The sequence below is a fragment of the Mobula hypostoma genome, chromosome 1, assembly GCF_963921235.1.
Source record: "Mobula hypostoma chromosome 1, sMobHyp1.1, whole genome shotgun sequence".
NCBI lineage: Eukaryota > Metazoa > Chordata > Chondrichthyes > Myliobatiformes > Myliobatidae > Mobula > Mobula hypostoma.
Window position 1 is genome coordinate 39,261,031 of NC_086097.1, and position 20,468 is coordinate 39,281,498.

The 20,468-nt window shown below is 39.9% G+C and overlaps 1 protein-coding gene across 3 annotated transcripts in view; it reads left to right on the top strand.

Annotated features, from left to right (window-relative positions):
* The window catches only part of fancm (FA complementation group M), a 154,314-nt gene that overhangs the window by 117,777 nt on the left and 16,069 nt on the right, over positions 1-20,468 (top strand). For 2 of the 3 annotated variants that reach the window (XM_063047072.1, XM_063047081.1), the window contains 5 exons: positions 1,142-3,338; positions 10,277-10,359; positions 13,073-13,138; positions 14,190-14,291; positions 18,265-18,418. In XM_063047072.1, the coding sequence (XP_062903142.1) occupies positions 1,142-3,338; positions 10,277-10,359; positions 13,073-13,138; positions 14,190-14,291; positions 18,265-18,418 (2,602 nt within the window). Of the gene's footprint in view, positions 1-1,141; positions 3,339-10,276; positions 10,360-13,072; positions 13,139-14,189; positions 14,292-18,264; positions 18,419-20,468 lie in introns of those variants that run through there. The other variant, XM_063047089.1, reaches the window with a different exon arrangement.

Here is a 20,468-nt window from a genome sequence, read left to right on the forward strand (position 1 = left end):
GGTTGTATTTGGTGACATATATGTACTTTGATAATAAATTTACTTTGAACCTTGAACATCCTTTAGCTCTGGATCATTCCATGAATAGCAAGTTTTTTTCCTATCTACCTTGCCTACATACTTCACAGTTTTAACCTAGTCCTTATCACTCGTTCAGTTCCAAAAACTACCCCGGTTTGTCTAGTCTATCACCATATCTAAAGTCCTTCCTGCAGCCTCTTTAGAGCTTTTACATCTTTCCTAAACTCTGGCGTAAAATTTAGAGCATAGAGCTGTACAGCACAGGAACAGGCCCTTTGGCTCACCATGTTGTACTTAACCAATTAAATTAGTAATCAAATGACCAACTAAATTAATCTCTTCTGCCTATGCAACGTTCATATCCTTCTATTTTTCTCACATTTGTGTGCCAATCTAAATGTCTCTTAAAAATCCCGATGTATCGGCCTCTATCACCACCTCACACAGTGCATACCAGGCACCCAGTACTCTCTTTTTAAAAACAACTTGCCACGCACATCTCCTTTGAACTTAACCCTCTCTCACCTGAAATGCATTCCCTCTGGTATTAGACATTTCAACTTGGGGAGTGGGGGGGAGGGGAGATACTGTTTGTCTATTTATGCCTCTTATAATCTTATAAACCTCTATCAGATCTTCCTTCCACCAATGCCAATCCAGCGAAAACAACACGTTTGTCCAACCTTTCATTAAAGCACATGCCCTTTAATTCAGGGAGCACCAGGTAAACCTCTTCTGCACCCTCTTCAAAGCCTTGACCTCTTTCCTATAATGCGACGATCAGAACTGTATGAAATAGTCCAGGTGTGGCCTGACTGGAGTCTTATAAAGCTGCAAAGTAACTTCCTGACTTTTGAACTAAGTGCCTCGACTAATAAAGTCGAGCATGCTATATGCCTTCTTAACCATCCTATCAACCTGTGTAGCCACTTTCAAGGAACTACAAACTCGGACCCCTAGATCCTTCTGCTCATCAGCACTGTTAAGGGCTCTTAATTTTATCTGTTCATAGCCCACATACGTAGAAATGCTGTGATTTATGTAGCCAATTTGTATGTTGTTTTAGAGCTTGATTACATTAAATGTTTAATCTTTTAATAATTTGCATTTTTATTTGCAGAGTGACTGTGGCTATTCATTGGAAATTATGCCTTATTTAAATAGAAATGATATTTTCGAAACAGCCATCACACCACAATCTAAATTTACACCTACATCCATTGCAAGTAATCAAGAAAAATGTAAACTGGATCAGTTAACGAAGCCTATGCAAGAGAGGAAGAAATGTAAAAATAATCGTGTAAACCAAAATATGCATATGTTAATGGATGAAGATCAGGAAAGCTCTCTTGTTAACACAAGTAAAATAAAAAGATCTAGGGGTTTTTGTTCCTCCTCTAGTCTTGAAGTTGTAAATTCCAAAGAAGCAAAGGAGTCTGCACTGTGTGTTGCAGGGAATTGTAGAGGTGAAGACGTTCCCTCTGAAGATGCTATAACAAAACCTGATGAACAGATCTGCCTGTCAGAGGGAGAAACTGAAGTAGAGATAAGTAACAATGTGCAGAGTATATCTTGTTTTGATTTGTTAGGATCAAGGGAAATACTGGAAGATCACATAAAAATCAATTTGAAAGATGTTTCTTCTGAAAACAGATCAACTAACACCAAACCTAAAACTGATTACACAAGGAAGAAAGAAAGTGGAGGGTGCGATGAATTGAACAATGTTGACTCTGGCCATGATAGTCAATTAAAGAAATCAGCAATGTGTGAAAGAAATCTATCCAAATTGTTTTATCTCCCAGAGTCTGTCCAATTTCAGAACCACAATATACATCGAAGTTCTTCAAATTCAAGCCGAGCAAGAAATGGATATTATTCACTCGATGTTGAACATTCCAGTTATGAATCAGAATATTCCAATGACAATTTAATAAAGCAGGTTCCTGCTGGCATTGAAATAGTTCTGGAAAATGTAACAAATTTTCTTAATACATCTCCTCCTGTAGACGGGTTTCCCTTTTTAGAAGAAGGGAATTATTGGCAATCAACTGCTTTAGAAACAGCAGCAGTTAATGTTTTAAATCCCCAGAAAGGTGGTTCACCAGCAGTCAATATTAAATCACCAGCTTTAATGACTTGCAAAGAGAGTGTGACCTTTGAACCCTTGACCAATCATGGTAATGCAGGATCCAGCCCCTCCTGGGATGATTTATTTGATAACAGTATTGAATATTTGGAACAAGATCATAAAGCTCAGTCAAATATAATTGAAGAAGAAATATTTAATTCCTCACACCAGTGTCATAACAAGATTGAAGAAAATAAAAGCAAAAACATAACATTGAAGGACTCTATAAAGGATGAGCTATTTGTATACGAAAACAGTTTGTCTTTGTTTGAAGATAACCTGTCACGTACTGATCTTTCAACTCTCTGCATTCTGAACAATAAAACCTGTGCAATCACAGAGGATATCTCTGGACCCCAGCAGCAGTCCACTGTGTTGAATGAGCCTGTCCAAAATGTGCAGGCATCCACCAACAAAACTTTGGAAAATGAAGAACCTAAACGAGGTGTAACAGGAGAGTCAATTCTGCATGAAAATATATGTGTTGATCAGCATAGACCTGATACTAATGATAGTAGCAGTAATATGTACAACTGTTCAGATGAATTATTTTCTGTTAACTTTGATCTAGGCTTTTCATTTGAAGATATTGCTAGAGGTGGCGAGGCTTCTATGACTAATACTATGTACAGCAAAAGCACTGAATGCTCAAAACATTTTGCAGAAAAACCTTCAGAAAATGTGGAGATTCAAGATGAATGCAGCAATGTGGCTGATTCAGAATTATTTGTTGAAGCAGCAAAAATAAAAAGGAAGTACTCTACACCAATTTCTTTGAAACATACATCTTTACAACCTGGCAAAATGGATACTTGTAATGAAATACGACCTTCGACAACACAGGATTTATTTTCTCCAATTTCCCAGCATGATCGCCAGGTTTTCTGTACCTCATCTCCAGCCTTTGCATCCATTACACCAGAAAGAAGATCTCCCAACTTCTGCAATACTACTTTTAGCAAAGTGCTGTTTAAAAACAGTCCAGTGATTTCTCAAAATGCTGTAATGAGGAATGTTACAGAAAACATTGAGGTTGTTAAAAATGGTTTCTTTTCTGAATTGGAAGATTGTCCTGACAATTCTGAGGCTGCCATGAAATACAATGCAAGTGGAAAGCATGGAGAGAAATCACTTAAAAATAACAATCCGAATATTTTCTGCAAAAATCTTTTAACATCTATCAATGGTAAGATACTTAACTTTAAATTTTGATTATTAATATATTCTTAATTTTAAAAATTATTATTAGTTATAGCTTAAATGTGTAAAATAGGTAACCTGACTGGAAACACAATCTTATTGTATTTCTTAATGTTTTATGTTGTTTATAGACAAGGACAGACAAGAGCAAGGTAATCTACAGATGGGATGGGAGGGTTGAAATGTTTTTATTTTAATGGAAGGAGTATTAAGGGTAAAAGGAGTTAACAATACATGAAACTACAATATTGTGGGCTTTACAGAGGCTTGGTTGAGAGATGGCTGGGGCCTGCTGTTCAATGTGCTATTTGGTTTATTTAAAGCGGGGATTGGTAGGTTCTTGATTAGCAAGAGCATCAAAGGTTACTGGGAGAAGATGGGAGAATGCAGTTGAGAGGGATAATAAATCAACTATGATTGAATGGTGGAGCAGACTCGATTGGCTAAGAGGTCTAATTCTGTACCTTTGTCTTATGGGATCTCTGCTGTTTGTGATATGTATAAATGACTTGGATGAAAATGTAGATGGGCAAGTTGGTAAGTTTGCAGATGATACAAAGATTGATGATGTTGGTTGTACAGAGTGTTTCCAAAGGATAGAGCGAGATATTGTTCAACTGCAGCTATGACTGGCGAATTGGAGAAAGGAGTTTGATCTGGGCAAGTGTGAGGTGTTGCATTTTGGGAGATCAAATGTGAAGGGAAAGGACACAGTTAATGGCAGGGTCTCTAACAATATTAATGTACAGAGAACATTGGGATCCAACCCACATCTCCCTGAAATGGTTTTCCCTGGAGAGGCTGTGGTGCAACATGGTGGAAATACAGGTTAACCACTGATTTTCTGGAAACTGATGGTTCGGCACTTCTTTTAATTCAGATGAAATTACGAGATGTATTTTACTGAGTGGCTACCAGATGGCATTGTGTGCAGCGCATACGGCGCCATCTGTGGCAAGACTCATCTTGGCAAAAGCACACTATTTTTATTACAGGTTTCCCCCGCCATCCGAAGGTAGAGCATTCCTATGAAACGGTTCTTAAGCCGGAACATTGTAAAGTGAAAAAGCAATTATCATTTATTTATATGGGAAAAATTTGTGAGTGTTCGCAGAGCCAAAAAATAACCTACCAAATCATACCAAATAACACACAAAACCTAAAATAACAGTAATATACAGTAAAAGCAAGAATGATATGATAAATACACAGTCTATATAAAGTAGAAATACTTTTCTACAATAATTGCCGCACTGTTCTCCGTAGTGAAAATCTCACGGCAGCACTCTCAGCAGAAGCGCTCTCGGCAGAAACACTCTCTCCAGTAACCTTTAAGCTATGAAGCTGCCAAATCATACCAAATAACACATAAAAATACACAGCCTATATAAAGTAGAAATAACATATGTACAGTGTAGTATCACTTACCAGAATTGGGAAGACAGCGCCAAGCACACTGATGATGGTGTGTTAAGCTGAGTTGTCGGAGGTTGGGGTGGTGCAGTGGTCCCCAACCTCCAGGCTGCAGACTGATACCGATCTGCGAAGCATGCAGGGGTACAGCAGTGGCCGGAATGCACCCAGCACATCTTTAAGAAAAATGCAGAAATAAACAAGCTAATTGATTAGGTGCCACCGGGCACGTAAATGTCGGCCCAGATCAGAGATGACAATCTCATCGTCGTCTGTTTCCATCAGGGCAGGCGGGTCATCATCTTCTATGTCTGTCTGCCTCGATGTCGAAGGTTGAGGTTCGTCGTCTGCTGTGGCTGATGTGGAAGGCTTGAAAAACGACAGTATGCTTGACTGCTTAGCCTCGTGCATTTTTCTATCATCTCATGCATTTGCTTCACGTTCAGTTCCTGGACGACTTCACTTTTGGTCCATTTGCTACTGCATTCTGTTTCGATTGTTATCCTTTCCTCTTCCAATTGCATCAGTTCTTCATCTATCAGTTCTTGGTCATGGGATGCCAAAACCTCTTCAACATCATCTTCGCCAACTTCCACAAGCCAAACTCATTTTGTCCTTGCTTCGTTCACCACGATCAAAATGCTTAATTATGTCTAGTTTTACGCTAAGTGTAATACCCTTACGAGCCCTTTTCGCCTTTTCCGATACCATAGAACTCATCTTGCTAACGGCTGCTCACAAGCACGTGTTTAAGTGATGCCGGCTAGAATGCCGTTCTGGGGGAGGAGTTTGGCTGCTCGGGACGTGTGCTGCCTTTTTTGTAACAGTTAAAACACCTTCTGTTAGTGAAAACAGGTAACTAATGTAGGTCTTTGGTAACAGTGAGGTTTCGTAAAGCGAATGTTCGAAAAGCGGGGACACCTGTATTTACATTGCACTTGTTGGTCAGAGTCCCAATATTTTGTGCTTATTTTTGCTTATTTTATGTAAATTTAACCCTACCTATGGCTTCTAAGATAAGTGCAAGTAACAGTGGTGGTGTCAAACATAAACATCAGTCCATATCGATCCAAGAGAAGGTTGAAATGTTGAAAAGACTGAGCTAAGTTGCTTCCATGCATAAACCGTGTGACTTGCATGGCATTGGTACATCAACTATGTATGATATAAAACACCAAAGAGGAAAAATTTGCAATTCTATGCAAACAGTGATTTGCTAAAGCAAATGAGTATTAGAAAAGCTATGAAAATTGGTAAGAGCACTCAGCATGATTGATTAATGATTAAACCGTTTCATCAGCATTGGTGTGTTGGATTCGACTTGTTGGGCGGTATGATAATTGCCAAGCTAAGTTGTTTCATAAAGAATGTAAATTAGAACATGCATGCGACGATAGTGAAGGTTTAAGAAGCGCCGTGGAATTTCCATGCGTAAAGTGTGTGGAGAGAAACGGTCTATAAACCACCATAGCTGACAAAAACCTCAGTCCTGAGCAGGTGTATAAAGCAGCTGAAACTGCATTATACTGGCAATGCATACCTAGGAAAACATCAGCAACAGAAGATGAAGAAGATCCCACAAGATTCAAACAATCTAAGGACAGATTTACCATTTTAGGGTACTTCAGTGCAGCAGCTACTCAGATGTAAACTACTGGTGATTGGAAAAAGTAAATGTCCTAGGGCCTTGAAAGGAGTTTAAAATTTACCAAGTAACACGAAGATTGCAAAATTCTTATTTTGGATAACTGTTCAGCTCACCCCAAAGCTGAACTCCTGTGTACCAATGATGTTTTTACAGTGTATTTACCACCAAACTGTACATCGCTTATCCAACCTCAAGACCGAGGAATACTGCGCTCTCTAAAAGCCAAGTATTGCTCACTTTTCCTGAAACATTGGTTAGATCAGGTGAATGCTGGCCATTCTGTTCAAGCATTTATTAAAGAATTTAACATGAAGGACGTTCTTTGGTTCATTGTTCGAGGGTGAGAGAAGGTAGAAGCTTCAACACTAAAGAATGGCTAGCATAAGTTGTGGCCTGCCTTGAGGTTTGGTAATGCGCCTGAGGAAAAGCTTGACGATGATTTTTCAGGATTTTGTGTACCAAAGGAGACAGAAGTTGTTCATGATTTGCTTATGTATGCAAAACGTGTTACAGGACCTGCTTTTGAAGATACAGCAAGTAGTCTTAATGAAGAAAATCCATGTGAGTGGATGATCGTCAATGACAAAACACCTGTTGTGCATCACCTTATGGACTCAGAAATCATAGACAGTGTTCTGAATGCTGATAAAACATTGCAAATGATGAAGATGGCAGCAGTGATAAAACTGAAAGATTTACTATTGAATTAACAAGTTAATTGAGTTGTTGGGTGATTTAGTCAAAGAGTTGAAGAAACGTACCTTTGTGACAGAAAGCTAATGAATTTTTATTTGATGCAAGAATAATTACACAGAGAGAGAGATCAAATCACATGAAACAACATCAGCTGGAGTAAATGTTTAACAAGATAACTAAGAAGCAACATTCTTTGTAAGCACAGTAATTAATAAATATACATTTACTTTTTGTTTAATTAATAATCCTTTTTAAGCTTCTCCAGTCCATTTTTGCCATTATTATTATATGACCTCTTTAAATCTGGCAAAAATGTTAATCTGGCAAGGCTCAGGAACTGAGGGTGCCAGAAAATCAGTGGTCAACCTGTATATAAAATTATGAGAAGCATAGACCAGGGTGGAAATGTCACATACTAGAGGAAATGGATTTAAGGTGGGAAGGTGAAAGTGTAAAGTAGGTTTATGAGACTTTTTTTTTCCACACAGAGTAATAGGTGCCTGGATTGTACTGTCAGGTGTAGTTGTCAAGGTAGATGAAATAGAGGTGTTGAAGAGGCTCTTATGCTATGAATATGCAGGGATTGGATTGGATCGGGTCAATGTGGATCATGTGCAAGCAAAAGAAAATTGATGTCATTAGCATAATTAGTTTGGTACAACATTGTGGGAGGAAAGACTTGTTCCTGTGCTGTAATGTCCTGTGCACTGTATCTTCCATGGTCCTAATAAAGATAAGATAGCTGGCTGAAGCTAATGGGTTGTGACCCTGTGTATAAAAGGGGCAGAACTTCTCACAGACTGCTATTTTACATTTTAGTATTTAGTTAATTACAAAACTTTTCATTCTTGCTTGCTATAATACTTGCATCCCTTAAATGGTTAGGAATCAATTATTGATGATGTCTTTAATTTTGAATAAGATTTTATGAACAGTTATAGTAAATTTTGTGCAAACACGAGGAAATCTGCAGATGCTGGAAATCAAGCAACACACATCAAAGTTGCTGGTGAACGCAGCAGGCCAGGCAGCATCTCTAGGAAGAGGTACAGTCGACGTTTTGGGCCGAGACTCTTCGTCAGGACTAACTGAAAGAAGAGCTAGTAAGAGATTTGAAAGTGGGAGGGGGAGGGGGAGATCCGAAATGATAGGAGAAGACTGGAGGGGGAGGGATGGAGCCAAGAGCTGGTCAGTTGATTGGCAAAAGGGATATGAGAGGATCATAGGACAGGAGGCCTAGAGAGAAAGAAAAGGGGGAGGGGGAGAAATAAGCCCAGAGGATGGGCAAGGGGTATAGTGAGAGGGACAGAGGGAGAAAAAGGAGAGAGAGAGAAAGAATGTGTGTGTATATAAATAAATAACGGATGGGATACGAGGGGGAGGTGGGCATTAGCGGAAGTTTGAGAAGTCAATGTTCATGCCATCCGGTTGGAGGCTACCCAGACGGAATATAAGGTGTTGTTCCTCCAACCTGAGTGTGGCTTCATCTTGACAGTAGAGGAGGCCATGGATAGACATATCAGAATGGGAATGGGACGTGGAATTAAAATGTGTGGCCACTGGGAGATCCTGCTTTCTCTGGCTGACAGAGCGTAGGTGTTCAGCGAAACAATCTCCCAGTCTGTGTCGGGTCTCGCCAATATATAGAAGGCCACATCGGGAGCACCGGACGCAGTATATCACCCCAGCTGACTCAGGTGAAGTGTCGCCTCACCTGGAAGGACTGTCTGGGGCCCTGAATGGTGGTAAGGGAGGAAGTGTCAGGGCACGTGTAGCACTTGTTCCGCTTAGCAGCATCAACCAGGTAGCGGAACCAAAATTTCTCTACGCCTTGCAGCCAGCCAGCCACCTGACACGCGCCCGCCCGATCTACCCACCACAGGTCAGTGCGGGATGGCTCAGGAGTCGTGGTGACGGGTTCAGACGCGAGCAACGGCCTTTCGTTTGCAGTATTTACGTTCGGCAAGGCAGGATGTGGGTTTTCTCTTTCCTTCAATGCCTCCCGCTATCAGCATAGCCGCCGCCGGTCATACTCACCGCGTGCCGCAGCTGCGAATTCTCACCACTGCGCCGCTGCCCCCGAAATGGCGACTGCTGCTGCTGCCATGGAGCTAACTCGAGAGAGGACGGTCGTGTGGTCCACACATTTTAATTCCACATCCCGTTCCCATTCTGATATGTCAGTCCACGGCCTCCTCTACTGTCAAGATGAAGCCACACTCAGGTTGGAGGAACAACACCTTATATTCCGTCTGGGTAGCCTCCAACCTGTTGGCATGAACATCGACTTATCAAACTTCCGCTAATGCCCCACTTCCCCTTCGTACTCCATCCGTTATTTATTTTTATACACACATTCTTTTTCTCTCTCTCTCCTTTTTCTCCCTCTGTCCCGCTCACTATACCCCTTGCCCATCCTCTGGGTTTTTCCCCCCTCTCCCCCTTTTCTTTCTCCCTGGGCCTCCTGGCCCACGACCCTCTCATATCCCCTTTGCCAATCACCTGACCAGCTCTTGGCTCCATCCCTCCCCCTCCTGTCTTCTCCTATCATTTTGGATCTCCCCTTCCCCCTCCCACTTTCAAATCTCTTACTAGCTCTTCTTTCAGTTAGTCCTGATGAAGGGTCTCAGCCCCAAATGTTGACTGTATCTCTTCCTAGTAAATTTTGTCTTATTTTCTCCTAATGATAACTGATATCAAAAGGCCTTTCTCCTGCTCTCTTGGAATTGCATTCAAATGTGATTACCTTGTTCTCAATTACACGTGGTCAGAAATGTTGCAATGGATAATGTGTAAGGAGTAATTTTTATATGAGAATTCAACAATGTAGAAAGCAATGTTGAAGCATTGACAGAGCATAGGAAGGCATTACGTAGAACTTAAGTAGAAAGTAAATGAGTGCACAGAGAATTAGGCACATACGGATAAGTAGCAAAGGAGTGTTGAGTTAGAATTCACCAGGAATAACTGTTGTATAAGAGTGGTTTCATGATTTGGTCAATGCTGGTAGTTTATTGGAAAAATTATATCTTCCAGGCATAAAACACAGCTGTAAAGTTAAAATTGACCATTAAGTAACAGTGGTTTTGAACTTTTAAATAGTTTAATAATTTTTAAAGAAAAATAATTTTTTTTTAATGTCTGGTAAAATGCATTTTTTCCCCCAGGTGAATGCGACAGTGAGAGTGATGAAGATGTTATCAGAAGACCTAATAAAAGAATAAAATTCTCTTCTCTTGAGTCTCCTGAGGTGGGTCACCAAAATACAGCTTGTTGCAGCATTTTTCTTCACCAGAAGGAACAGTTTTTCACTTAACTAAGAATGAGTGGTTAAAAAAAGTTGTAGTTTTATGCTATTGGCATTCAATCACTTGAATCTGTTCCACCATTGATATAACTTATGGTTATCTGTACTTTGCCTCCATTAACCTAGTTTTTGTCCCATGATCCTCCTAATATGCTGGATGATCTCCTGCTAGGGTGCTGTCTGATATCGTACTAAATTAAATGTTGACCGATTTTAGTTTGGTTAGTACTCGGTGTTTTTCTAGAATTCTTTGAAGAGTTGAGGGAAACATAGATACGAGGGGTGATTGATAAGTTCGTGGCCTAAGGTAGAGGAATCAATTTTAGAAAACCTAGCACATTTATTTTTCAACATAGTCCCCTCCTACATGTACACACTCAGTCCAGCGGTCGTGGAGCATACAGATCCCTTCTTTGTAGAAGTGGTCCACAGCAGGGGTGATTGATAAGTTCGTGGCCTAAGGTAAAAGGACGTGAGTTATTAACTTCAAACTTTCCGCATTATCACTCAGAGAGTTGAACTGCACGTGCATGTGATGAGAGTGTCTTGGACCTCCAGGTGGTCCACAGCTGGGGTGATTGATAAATTTGTGGCCTAAGGTGGAAGGTGATGAGTTATACAGCTCTTGTTACATGCACGTGCAGTTCAACTCTGTGAGTGAAAATGCAGAAAGTTTGAAGTTAATAATTCATCTCTTTTTATGTTAGGCCACGAGCATTCCCTGCTCTCATGCCTGGGCCCTGCTGCCTTGATTCGACTACCTTCCTGCACCTTCGAGACTTTGTTGGGTCAGGTCACACAGGCTGTTCAAAAGCTGAACTCTGAAAGGGAAGTTACGGGCTATTGATTGCAGTGAATGTTTACCAGAAAGAGTGTGATAGTTTTCTTTGTAGTAGTTTTCTTTGTTTTGTTTGCTACAGGAAAGTGGCTGTCTTAAACTGATGTAAATACTGAAGTATTGCAGGGATTGATTCTTTACCCTCAATTGGTTACTATTGATATGAGTGATCTAGAGAAGGGAATGAAATGCATGCTTTCCAACTTTGTCAATACAAAAATATGATGAGGACTTTGGATTCTGCAAAAGAATATTGATAGATTGAGTGACCAGGTGAAAATTTGACAAATGGGGGGAAAGTATCAGGTTATGAACCTGACAGATTATTAGACTGCAAATAGGTGTGGTTAAAAGGATCTAGGTTTTCTAGTACATGAATCACAAAAAGTTGGCAGGTCCAACACAAAAAAAGCAACATTTTTCAAAAAGCTTGGAGTTTAAGAATAGGGAGGTTTTGTTGCAGTTATACAGGGCATTGGTAAGGCCTCACCTGGAATACTATGCAGCTTTGGCCCTCTTTCTTTCAGTAAAAAAGGGATGGAGGTTGTTCAAAGGAGATTCACCAGGCTATTTCCTGAGATATAGAGGATTGTTCTATCAAGGGATGCTAGATAATTTAGATCTGTATTCTGAGTTTAGAAGAATGAAGGGTGACCTTATTCAAACACGCAAGATCCTGAGGGGGATTGAAATGTTATGATGTTTTCACTTGTGGGAAAGTGAAGGGATGTAACTGCAAAATAAAACTGAAGTGTGCAGAAATTTCTTTTTATTGAAGGTGTTAAATGCCTGGAATTCTTTGTTCCCATGAATGGTGGAGGTCAGTTAATTGCACATAATTGTTGGTGATATATTTGCAAAAAGTTGAGGGTTATGGGGTTCTGGCATAGAGGTGGGTGGGAAACCACTGTTCAGTGCTTTAACATTCCTATTAAATACTCCTGTCTGGATTTAGTCAATAAAAAAAATTGGTTTTAAACCAACTTAGTTTTATTTTAAAGGCTTTTATACCCTTGTAATTTCATATTCACGCAACTTAGTCTTGCAACAAAATCCTTTTACATTCCAATATTCATCTGATGAATCAGTATTCTAGCCTTTCAAAAGACCACTGTATCATAGAACATAGAGTACTACAGCACAGTACAGGTCCTTTGACCCATGATGTTGTGCAGATCTTTTAACTTACTCTTTGTATCCTTGGTGAAATCTGCTTAAAATGTACCATATTACTCCTAAAGGCATGTGACAATGCGAATGACGATCCATCAAGTGATTGTTGACCATTGACTGAGAGCATATTTAGATTTGTAGTGTTCATGGAGGCACAGTTCAGTGGGGCTGTACTACATTGAAGTACGTTCTAAGGACTCCAATATTCACTCTGCAGCTGTTGATCATAGAAGAAGCTTAAATCATCCCAGTGTGGAATTATTTCTGTAATATTTGGAACAATTGGCATAAAATGTTTTTCTGTTCAGTTCTGGGTATTGAAGAGAGCCTTAAGAAACAAGATAAAAGACATGGATATAAAAATATACCTACATGAAAATGAACCTGTGCTGCACCCACAAATGAGAACAATGGAAGACGTTCTTTTTGTCCTGATGAAGGATCGCGGCCTGAAACATTGACTATTTATTAATTTTCATAGGTGCTGCCTGACCTGCTGAGTTCCTCTAAAATTTTGTATGTTCGTCTGGATTTCCAACATCTGTAGAATCTCTTGTGTTCTTGTTTGTATAGTGCTGATGAACTTTTTAAAAAATAGTGAGTGGAAAGTAGTCGTAATTTTCATGCAAGTGTTCAATGTTGTAGGTGATGGGTGCCAGTGACATGGATTCGCCTATTTTGGCTGTACGAAAACAAAGAAAAGTGCCTAATGTATGTAAATTAACATTTTCAGTGGAACATAATTTTATTAATGGTTCTAGAAGCTGAGGGTTTACAAGCTAGCCTACATTGTTATTTATTTATAATAAGTAGGAGAAATAATTTTAACTGCACCTTTTTTAGAAGCTAAAATGGAAAATTGAGCACAATTCAAGATCTTTTTGTCATATTAAAACAAGCTAAGGTTTTGGAAATTTAGCTTTTATTGTAAAACGTTATATTGTTAAAAGGAAAAAAATGAAATTTATGAAAACACACTATGATAAATTGCTTTTGAGAATTTACAAATCTGACTTTGCCTAAGGACCAGAAATAAGTAATACTAATGCTGCAAGCGCTAAATGTTTATTTTTTTCTGTATAGTTTTTGTTAGATTTCTAATATATGAAACTGTATTAATCTTTTAATTAGGTGTACGCTTTGTGGCCGCTTTATTAGGTACAGGAGTGGACCCTGGTGTGGTCTGCAGCCCATCCACTTCAAGGATTGATGTGTTCTGTGTTCGGAGCTGCTCTTCTGCACACCACTAATGTAACACATGGTTATTTGATTTACTGACTCTTTTCTGTCAGCTTGAAGCAGCCTGGTCATTCTCCTCTAACCTCTCTCATTAACAAGGTGTTTTTGCCCGCAGAACTACCACTCATTGGATGTTTTTTATTTATCAAGCCATTCTCTGTAAACTCTAGAGACCGTTGTGCGTGAAAATCCCAGGAGATGAACAGTTTTTGACATAACTCAAACCATCCTGTATGGAGCCAACAATCATTCCATGGTCAAAATCACTTAGCTCAAACTTTTTCCCCATTCTGATGTTTGGTCTAAACAGCAACTGAACCTCTTGATCATGCCTGTGTGGTTTTGAGCACTGAGTTGCTGACACGTGATTAGATATTTGCATTAACGAGCAAGTGTATATGTGTACCTAATAAAGTGGCCACTGAGTATACAGCTAGGTTCTTCTATACACCAATATGACACTGATATACTGGGTAAATGGAATGGAACTAAAGCTTGATCTATGGGTGATTTACCTTCTCAGTTAGGCTTCACGGATAGTGAAGATGATGATTTTAGAGCAACTTCAAGCAAGAATAATAAAGATACCAAGTTATCCAGAAATATTCATCATCCCTGGAGCAAGGTTGGTTAAACCCCAGTCACAGATTTAATTATTACATGAGATTGTATACAGGCTCTTTTTTGTTGGAATATGCTGCAGGTAAGTGATTTGTTACAGATAAGTATTATATATATGACAAACAGTCACAAATAGTACTTCCTATATAGTCTTAAAATGAAATTGCTAACCTAAAAAATCCATAGCGATTCTGATCTTGGCCACAGTTTGGATTGGATTTGTTCTCCAAGTGATTTGCTACCATGGAAACATAACCTTGAGCAGATGTCATTCCAGTTTAGTTCCAGTTGTTTAAAAATGGCTGTTTGTGCAAATAATGAATTCACTGTTGATGTGGACTAATCACAAGATCTGAGTTTGAGAATAGTCTTTTTTTAAATTGTAGGCATAGGTTTTGCCTTTGAGCAAAACCTCTGAATCTAGTGAACAGCAAGCTATACAAACATGACGTGTTTCTGAGCTTCCTGCATGCAAAATTAGTAAGGCAAACTGTTAATCCCTCTGATTATGAAAACAAGTTTTACATCATTCTTAAATTTTAACATTGCAGTGCTTAGGGAAAAAAAGTTGTATAAAAATGAAGTTTGACAATATTGCAGTAAAGTCAGTAACAATCAAATGTTGTCTCACCATAGCTAATTGTGTAAAATGGGACAGCTCCAATTATGTTATCAATGTTACCAGTGAATTCAGATTATTTTAGGGAATTTATATTTCGAACTCAATAAACTTGATGTATTGTTCTCCTCAACACAAGTACTTCTTAATATTTAAATTTAATTTATGGAACTATTAGCATTTAATTCTTATATTACCATTGCAATATTGATGTTAAGGATACTATCAGAACGAGCTATTCAAGTGCAAAAAGATTTGTTTGTTTGTTTTATTGACTACACAAGTATTTGATAAAGTGAAGCACAATAAGTTATTTGAAATATTACAGAAAACTCTAGATCTAGATAGATGGAGAAGTGAGTCAGTTTATGAAAATCAAGAGAGGCATTAGACAAGGGTGTGTTTTCTCCCCTGATTTATTTAATTTGTACAGTGAAACAATATTACAAAAGCTTCGTTTTCAAAATTATCCGGCGTAGTGTGGACGTAGCCTAAGACACAGCTGCAGTGTACCTTTCTCCAAAGTGCATTATTGTTATTTCTATGAATTGCTCTGAGTAACACTAAGGCTACGTCCACACTACGCCGGATAATTTTGAAAATGAAGCTTTTTCTCTTTGTTTTGACTCTCTGTCCACACTAAAACGGCGGTTTCATCCCCCGAAAACGGAGATTTTCAGAAATGGTCTCCTGAGTGAATAAATCTCAAAACGCCTAATATCCGTTGCAGTATGGACATGGGAAACGGAGCTTTTTAAAACCGCTGTCATGATGTGCCGCAACAGATGGCAGCAGTGCAGCATTTCATTGTTTTCTTCTTCTTATTATTATTATTATCACTTTATTGTCACCAAACAATTGATACTAGAGCGTACAATCATCACAGTGATATTTGATTTTGTGCTTCGCAGAACCTAACAATTTTAGAACAAACGGCAACAAGACTGAAGCCAGAAGAGTTAGAAATGTACTTACCAAATACTTTGACCCATAGCTTACTGAATAAATAAGTATACTCACTTTGCCCTGTTTTCTGTCCTTACTTGTATGAAGGTGGTTTACCTATTTATGCAAGTACTTCTCTGACAATAGATGTGTAACAGCCTAATGTAACATTGTATGGAAATACAAGATAACACTGATGCAGACATGTTTTATACATTGAACAAGGTGCTTTATTAATGCAACAGAGTTAGTTAGTTCTTCAATGTTCATCGTCAGCCGGGTCATATTGTCTGTGAACTCCCTGTTGGTTGCCTCCATACACTCCAGTATTTGTTGTTTTTTAGTTTTAAGTCCTCCTGCGTGAGAGCCAAGAGCAATTCCTTTTAAGTTTTTCTACTCTGTAACTGGACAAACACGCACCAAGTATACCGTTTCCTCTTCGCTTGTTTTCTGTGTGTCCTGCGCATGCCCAGTAGTAAGAAATTTGCCCAAATATCCGCGATATTTTGAAAAATGCTTAGTGTGGACGCCTGTCGTTCTTACTCGAAACTGACGTTTTCAAAATTATCCGGCGTAGTGTGGACGTAGCCTAATTCTGTGGCCTCTGCTATTAAGGCAAGGGATAATCACCTACAAGTTCCCATGAATTCACACCTCATTCTTACTTGGAAAATAATTACTGTTCCTCTATTTCCTGAACTCCCTAGCCTAGGGCAATGTGGGAGCACAGTCATCCAATGAACAGGAGCTGTTAAGATGATTTATTGCTACATCCTCGAGATCTAAGGGTGGGGGTGGGGTCACTGAATGCTGGTTTTGTCAGCTATACATAGGTCCCATAAAATGAGTAAGATATTCACTTAAGAGAGCTGTTAGAAAGCATGTTTCAGAATCGCCGGTTCTATGTTGAATGAGGTGGGAAGCACAGCAGGTGACGTATTCAGAAGAATGGTTTTCCTTGGGGAAGTGTGCTTTCACCACTGCTGAACAACATCTACACGAATGACCAGCCTATAGATGATGTCACACGCCGTTTTATATATGCTGATGACTTATGCATCACTGCCCAAAGCACTGATTTTAACACCATGGAGAAAACGCTTTCTGAGGCCTTGGAGGGACTAACATCCTACTATGAAGAAAACCATCTCCGCGCAAACCCATCAAAGATGCAAGTTTGTGCATTCCATCTCAGGAACCATGAAGCCAAACGACAGCTTAAAGTAACCTGGTGTGGAGCAACGCTGACGCATTGCGAGCACCCTATCTACTTAGGAGTCACCCTTGACAGATGCCTCATCTTCAAGAACCTCATCAATAAGACAAAGTCAAAAGTGAGCGCACGAAACAACATCCTGAATAAGCTCACTAACATAAAATGGGGAGCAAGCTTGAAAACATTGCGAACCAGTGCACTTGCTCTTCACTGCCGAAGATGCCTGCCCTGCATGGGAAAGATCTACTCATGCGAAGAAGATGGATGCCGTTCTGAAAGTAAGCTGCCAACTTATCACAGGTTGTTTAAAACCAACAAACACCAACAGCCTATATATCCTGGCTGGTATCGCTCCCCCGATATAAGAAGAATGGTAGCCAGCAAGAAAGAACGACTCCATCAAACATCAGATGAGAAGCACCCTCTACATGGTCATACACCTACACCCAACCACCTAAAGTCAAGGAGGAGCTTCATGAACAGTGTTGTTCCATTACAATCAACCCCATCTGAAGCCCGCATCGCCTTGTGGAAAGACCGGTTCCCAGTCTCAAACAACACCCAATGATGGAAATTCCACCAGATGAAAGCCTGTCCCCAGGAGCTAATTGCAACTGGGCAACCTGGAAGTGCCTTAACAGACCTAGGACTGGTGTAGGTCGTTCAAAGATGTCACTAAGCAAATGGGGATATACAACCAGCCCAACAACTTGTGAACGTGGAACTGGGCCAAAAACTATGCAACATCTCCAGCAATGCCCATCGCTAGAGGAACCCTGTACTGTTACAGATCTTGCCGAATTCAACAACAAGGTGCAACAATGTGTCCAGTTCTAGCTGGGCCATGTATAGACTGTCCGTGGACACGATACGAAGAAGTAAGGCATTGAAGAAGAAAATGGCTATCAGGCCACTCTTTAACCCTCAGGAAAGCCCCTCTTTAAAGCACCATTCCCTTATTAGCAATTTACATTGTATGCCTTTAAGATAAAAAGATATATATTTTATAATGAATGTACTTTTAAAGTTGTGGTTCTGATATGTAGAAGTGTAAAACCTCAAATTTATAAGCATTTCTAATTTTGTAAGAGCACAATTTGTTGCCAACATACCCTTCTTATTACAATGCAGATACATGAAATTTTGAAAAGACAAATTTGTGTTTATTGAATACACTAATTATGCTTTCTCTGATAGCATTCTGCTCGACACTTTCTTGATGAAGAGGCTGAACTTTCCTCAGAAGGAGCAGAAGATGTGTCTTCTGATGAAGATGAATCCAATAACATTGCTGATACTTCTTTGAAAAATTTTATCAATGATGAGTCCCAATTTTCACAAGTTTCAAAAGGTAACTTTTTGGAACCATTTAAAATATGAAACCTATATTTATGTATTATTGTTCACAAGAAGCTGTTCTGTTCATATGATTTGCAGTTGTATTTTTCACAAAATATGTAATTAATTAGTTATTGATAGTGCAATGAATCGAGGCTCTGCTAAATCCCCCTGTTTATGTTTGTATGTTTCAGGACAAAATCTGGTTTGTTAACATTGCAGATATATAGCCTCCTGTTATGCTGTCAAGATTCACTGGATTTGAAAATAACATTGTGGAGGGGAGAGGCATTATGGAATAAAACCAACATTCATATTTAGAAAAGGAGTGAACAGAAAAATCAATATGAACACAAATTAGAAATATAGTTACATTTTTTTGTTCTTTATAGAGAAATTAGATCACTAGGCAGTGACTAGGTCTTTTGTGGATTTACATGGAAAACCTAAACTATTAGCAAGAATGGGATCTAAACTCTTCTTTGCAAGATATATGCAGAATCAAGTTAGATAATTGTGTAAAAGTATTTCCTTACAAATGCCAATTTTTCAATAATTAGTTCACAAACAGAATCAGAGGAACATGATTCCTTATCCTTGCATCTGTAGTCAGGAAAGTGTTATTTCTGAAAAATTTGTTAATATAAAAGTAGTAGTATTATAAAGAAAACTATTTGTATTTAAATTCCATAAAGAAAGCTATGTTACTTAAATATTTTTACATTAAATTATTATTTGTTGGATAATTCTGCAGTCAAGACTGATTTAGATTAAAAGGAATATGGGCCATTCTGGTTCCAAGAAAATGATCTGCTTTTGAAAGGCAAACAACAGGAATTCTGCAGATGCTGGAAATTCAAGCAACACACATCAAAGTTGCTGGTGAACGCAGCAGGCCAGGCAGCATCTCCAGGAAGAGGTACAGTTGACGTTTCAGGCCGAGACCCTTCGTCAGGACTAACTGAAGGAAGAGTTAGTAAAAGATTTGAAAGTTGGGGGGGAGGGGGAGATCCAAAATGATAGGAGAAGACAGGAGGAGGAGGGATGGAGCCAAGAGCTGGACAGGTGATTGGCAAAGGGGATATGAGAGGATCATGGGACATGAGGTCTGGGGAGAAAGACAAGGGGGGGGAGAACCCAGAGGATGGGCAAGGGGTATAGTCAGAGGGACAGAGGGAGAAAAAGGAGAGTGAGAGAAAGAATGTGTGTATAAAAATAAATAACGGATGGGGTACGAGGGGGAGGTGGGGCTTTAGCGGAAGTTAGAGAAGTCGATGTTCATGCCATCAGGTTGGAGGCTACCCAGACGGAATATAAGGTGTTGTTCCTCCAACCTGAGTGTGGCTTCATCTTTACAGTAGAGGAGGCCGTGGATAGACATGTCAGAATGGGAATGGGATGTGGAATTAAAATGTGTGGTCACCGGGAGATCCTGCTTTCTCTGGCGGACAGAGCGTAGGTGTTCAGCAAAGCGGTCTCCCAGTCTGTGTCGGGTCTTGCCAATATGTAGAAGGCCACATCGGGAGCACCGGAAGCAGTATATCACCCCAGCCGACTCACAGGTGAAGTGTCGCCTCACCTGGAAGGACTGTCTGGGGCCCTGACATTCCAGGATGAGGGAGATGTCCTCCTTTTTTAAAGAAAGGGGCTTCCCTTCCTCCACCATCAACTCTGCTCTCAAACGCATCTCCCCCATTTCACGCACATCTGCTCTCACTCCATCCTCCTGCCACCCCACGAGGAATAGGGTTCCCCTGGTCCCCACCTACCACCCCACCAGCCTCCGGGTCCAATATATTATTCTCCGTAACTTCCGCCACTTCCAACGGGATCCCACCACTAAGCTCATGTTTCCCTCCCCCCCCACTTTCCGCAGGGATCGCTCCCTACGCGACTCCCTTGTCCATTTGTTCCCCCCATCCCTCCCCACTGATCTCTCTCCTGGCACTTATCCTTGTAAGTGCTACACATGCCCTTACACTTCCTCCCTTACCACCATTCAGGGCCCCAGACAGTCCTTCCAGGTGAGGCGACACTTCACCTGTGAGTCGGCTGGGGTGATA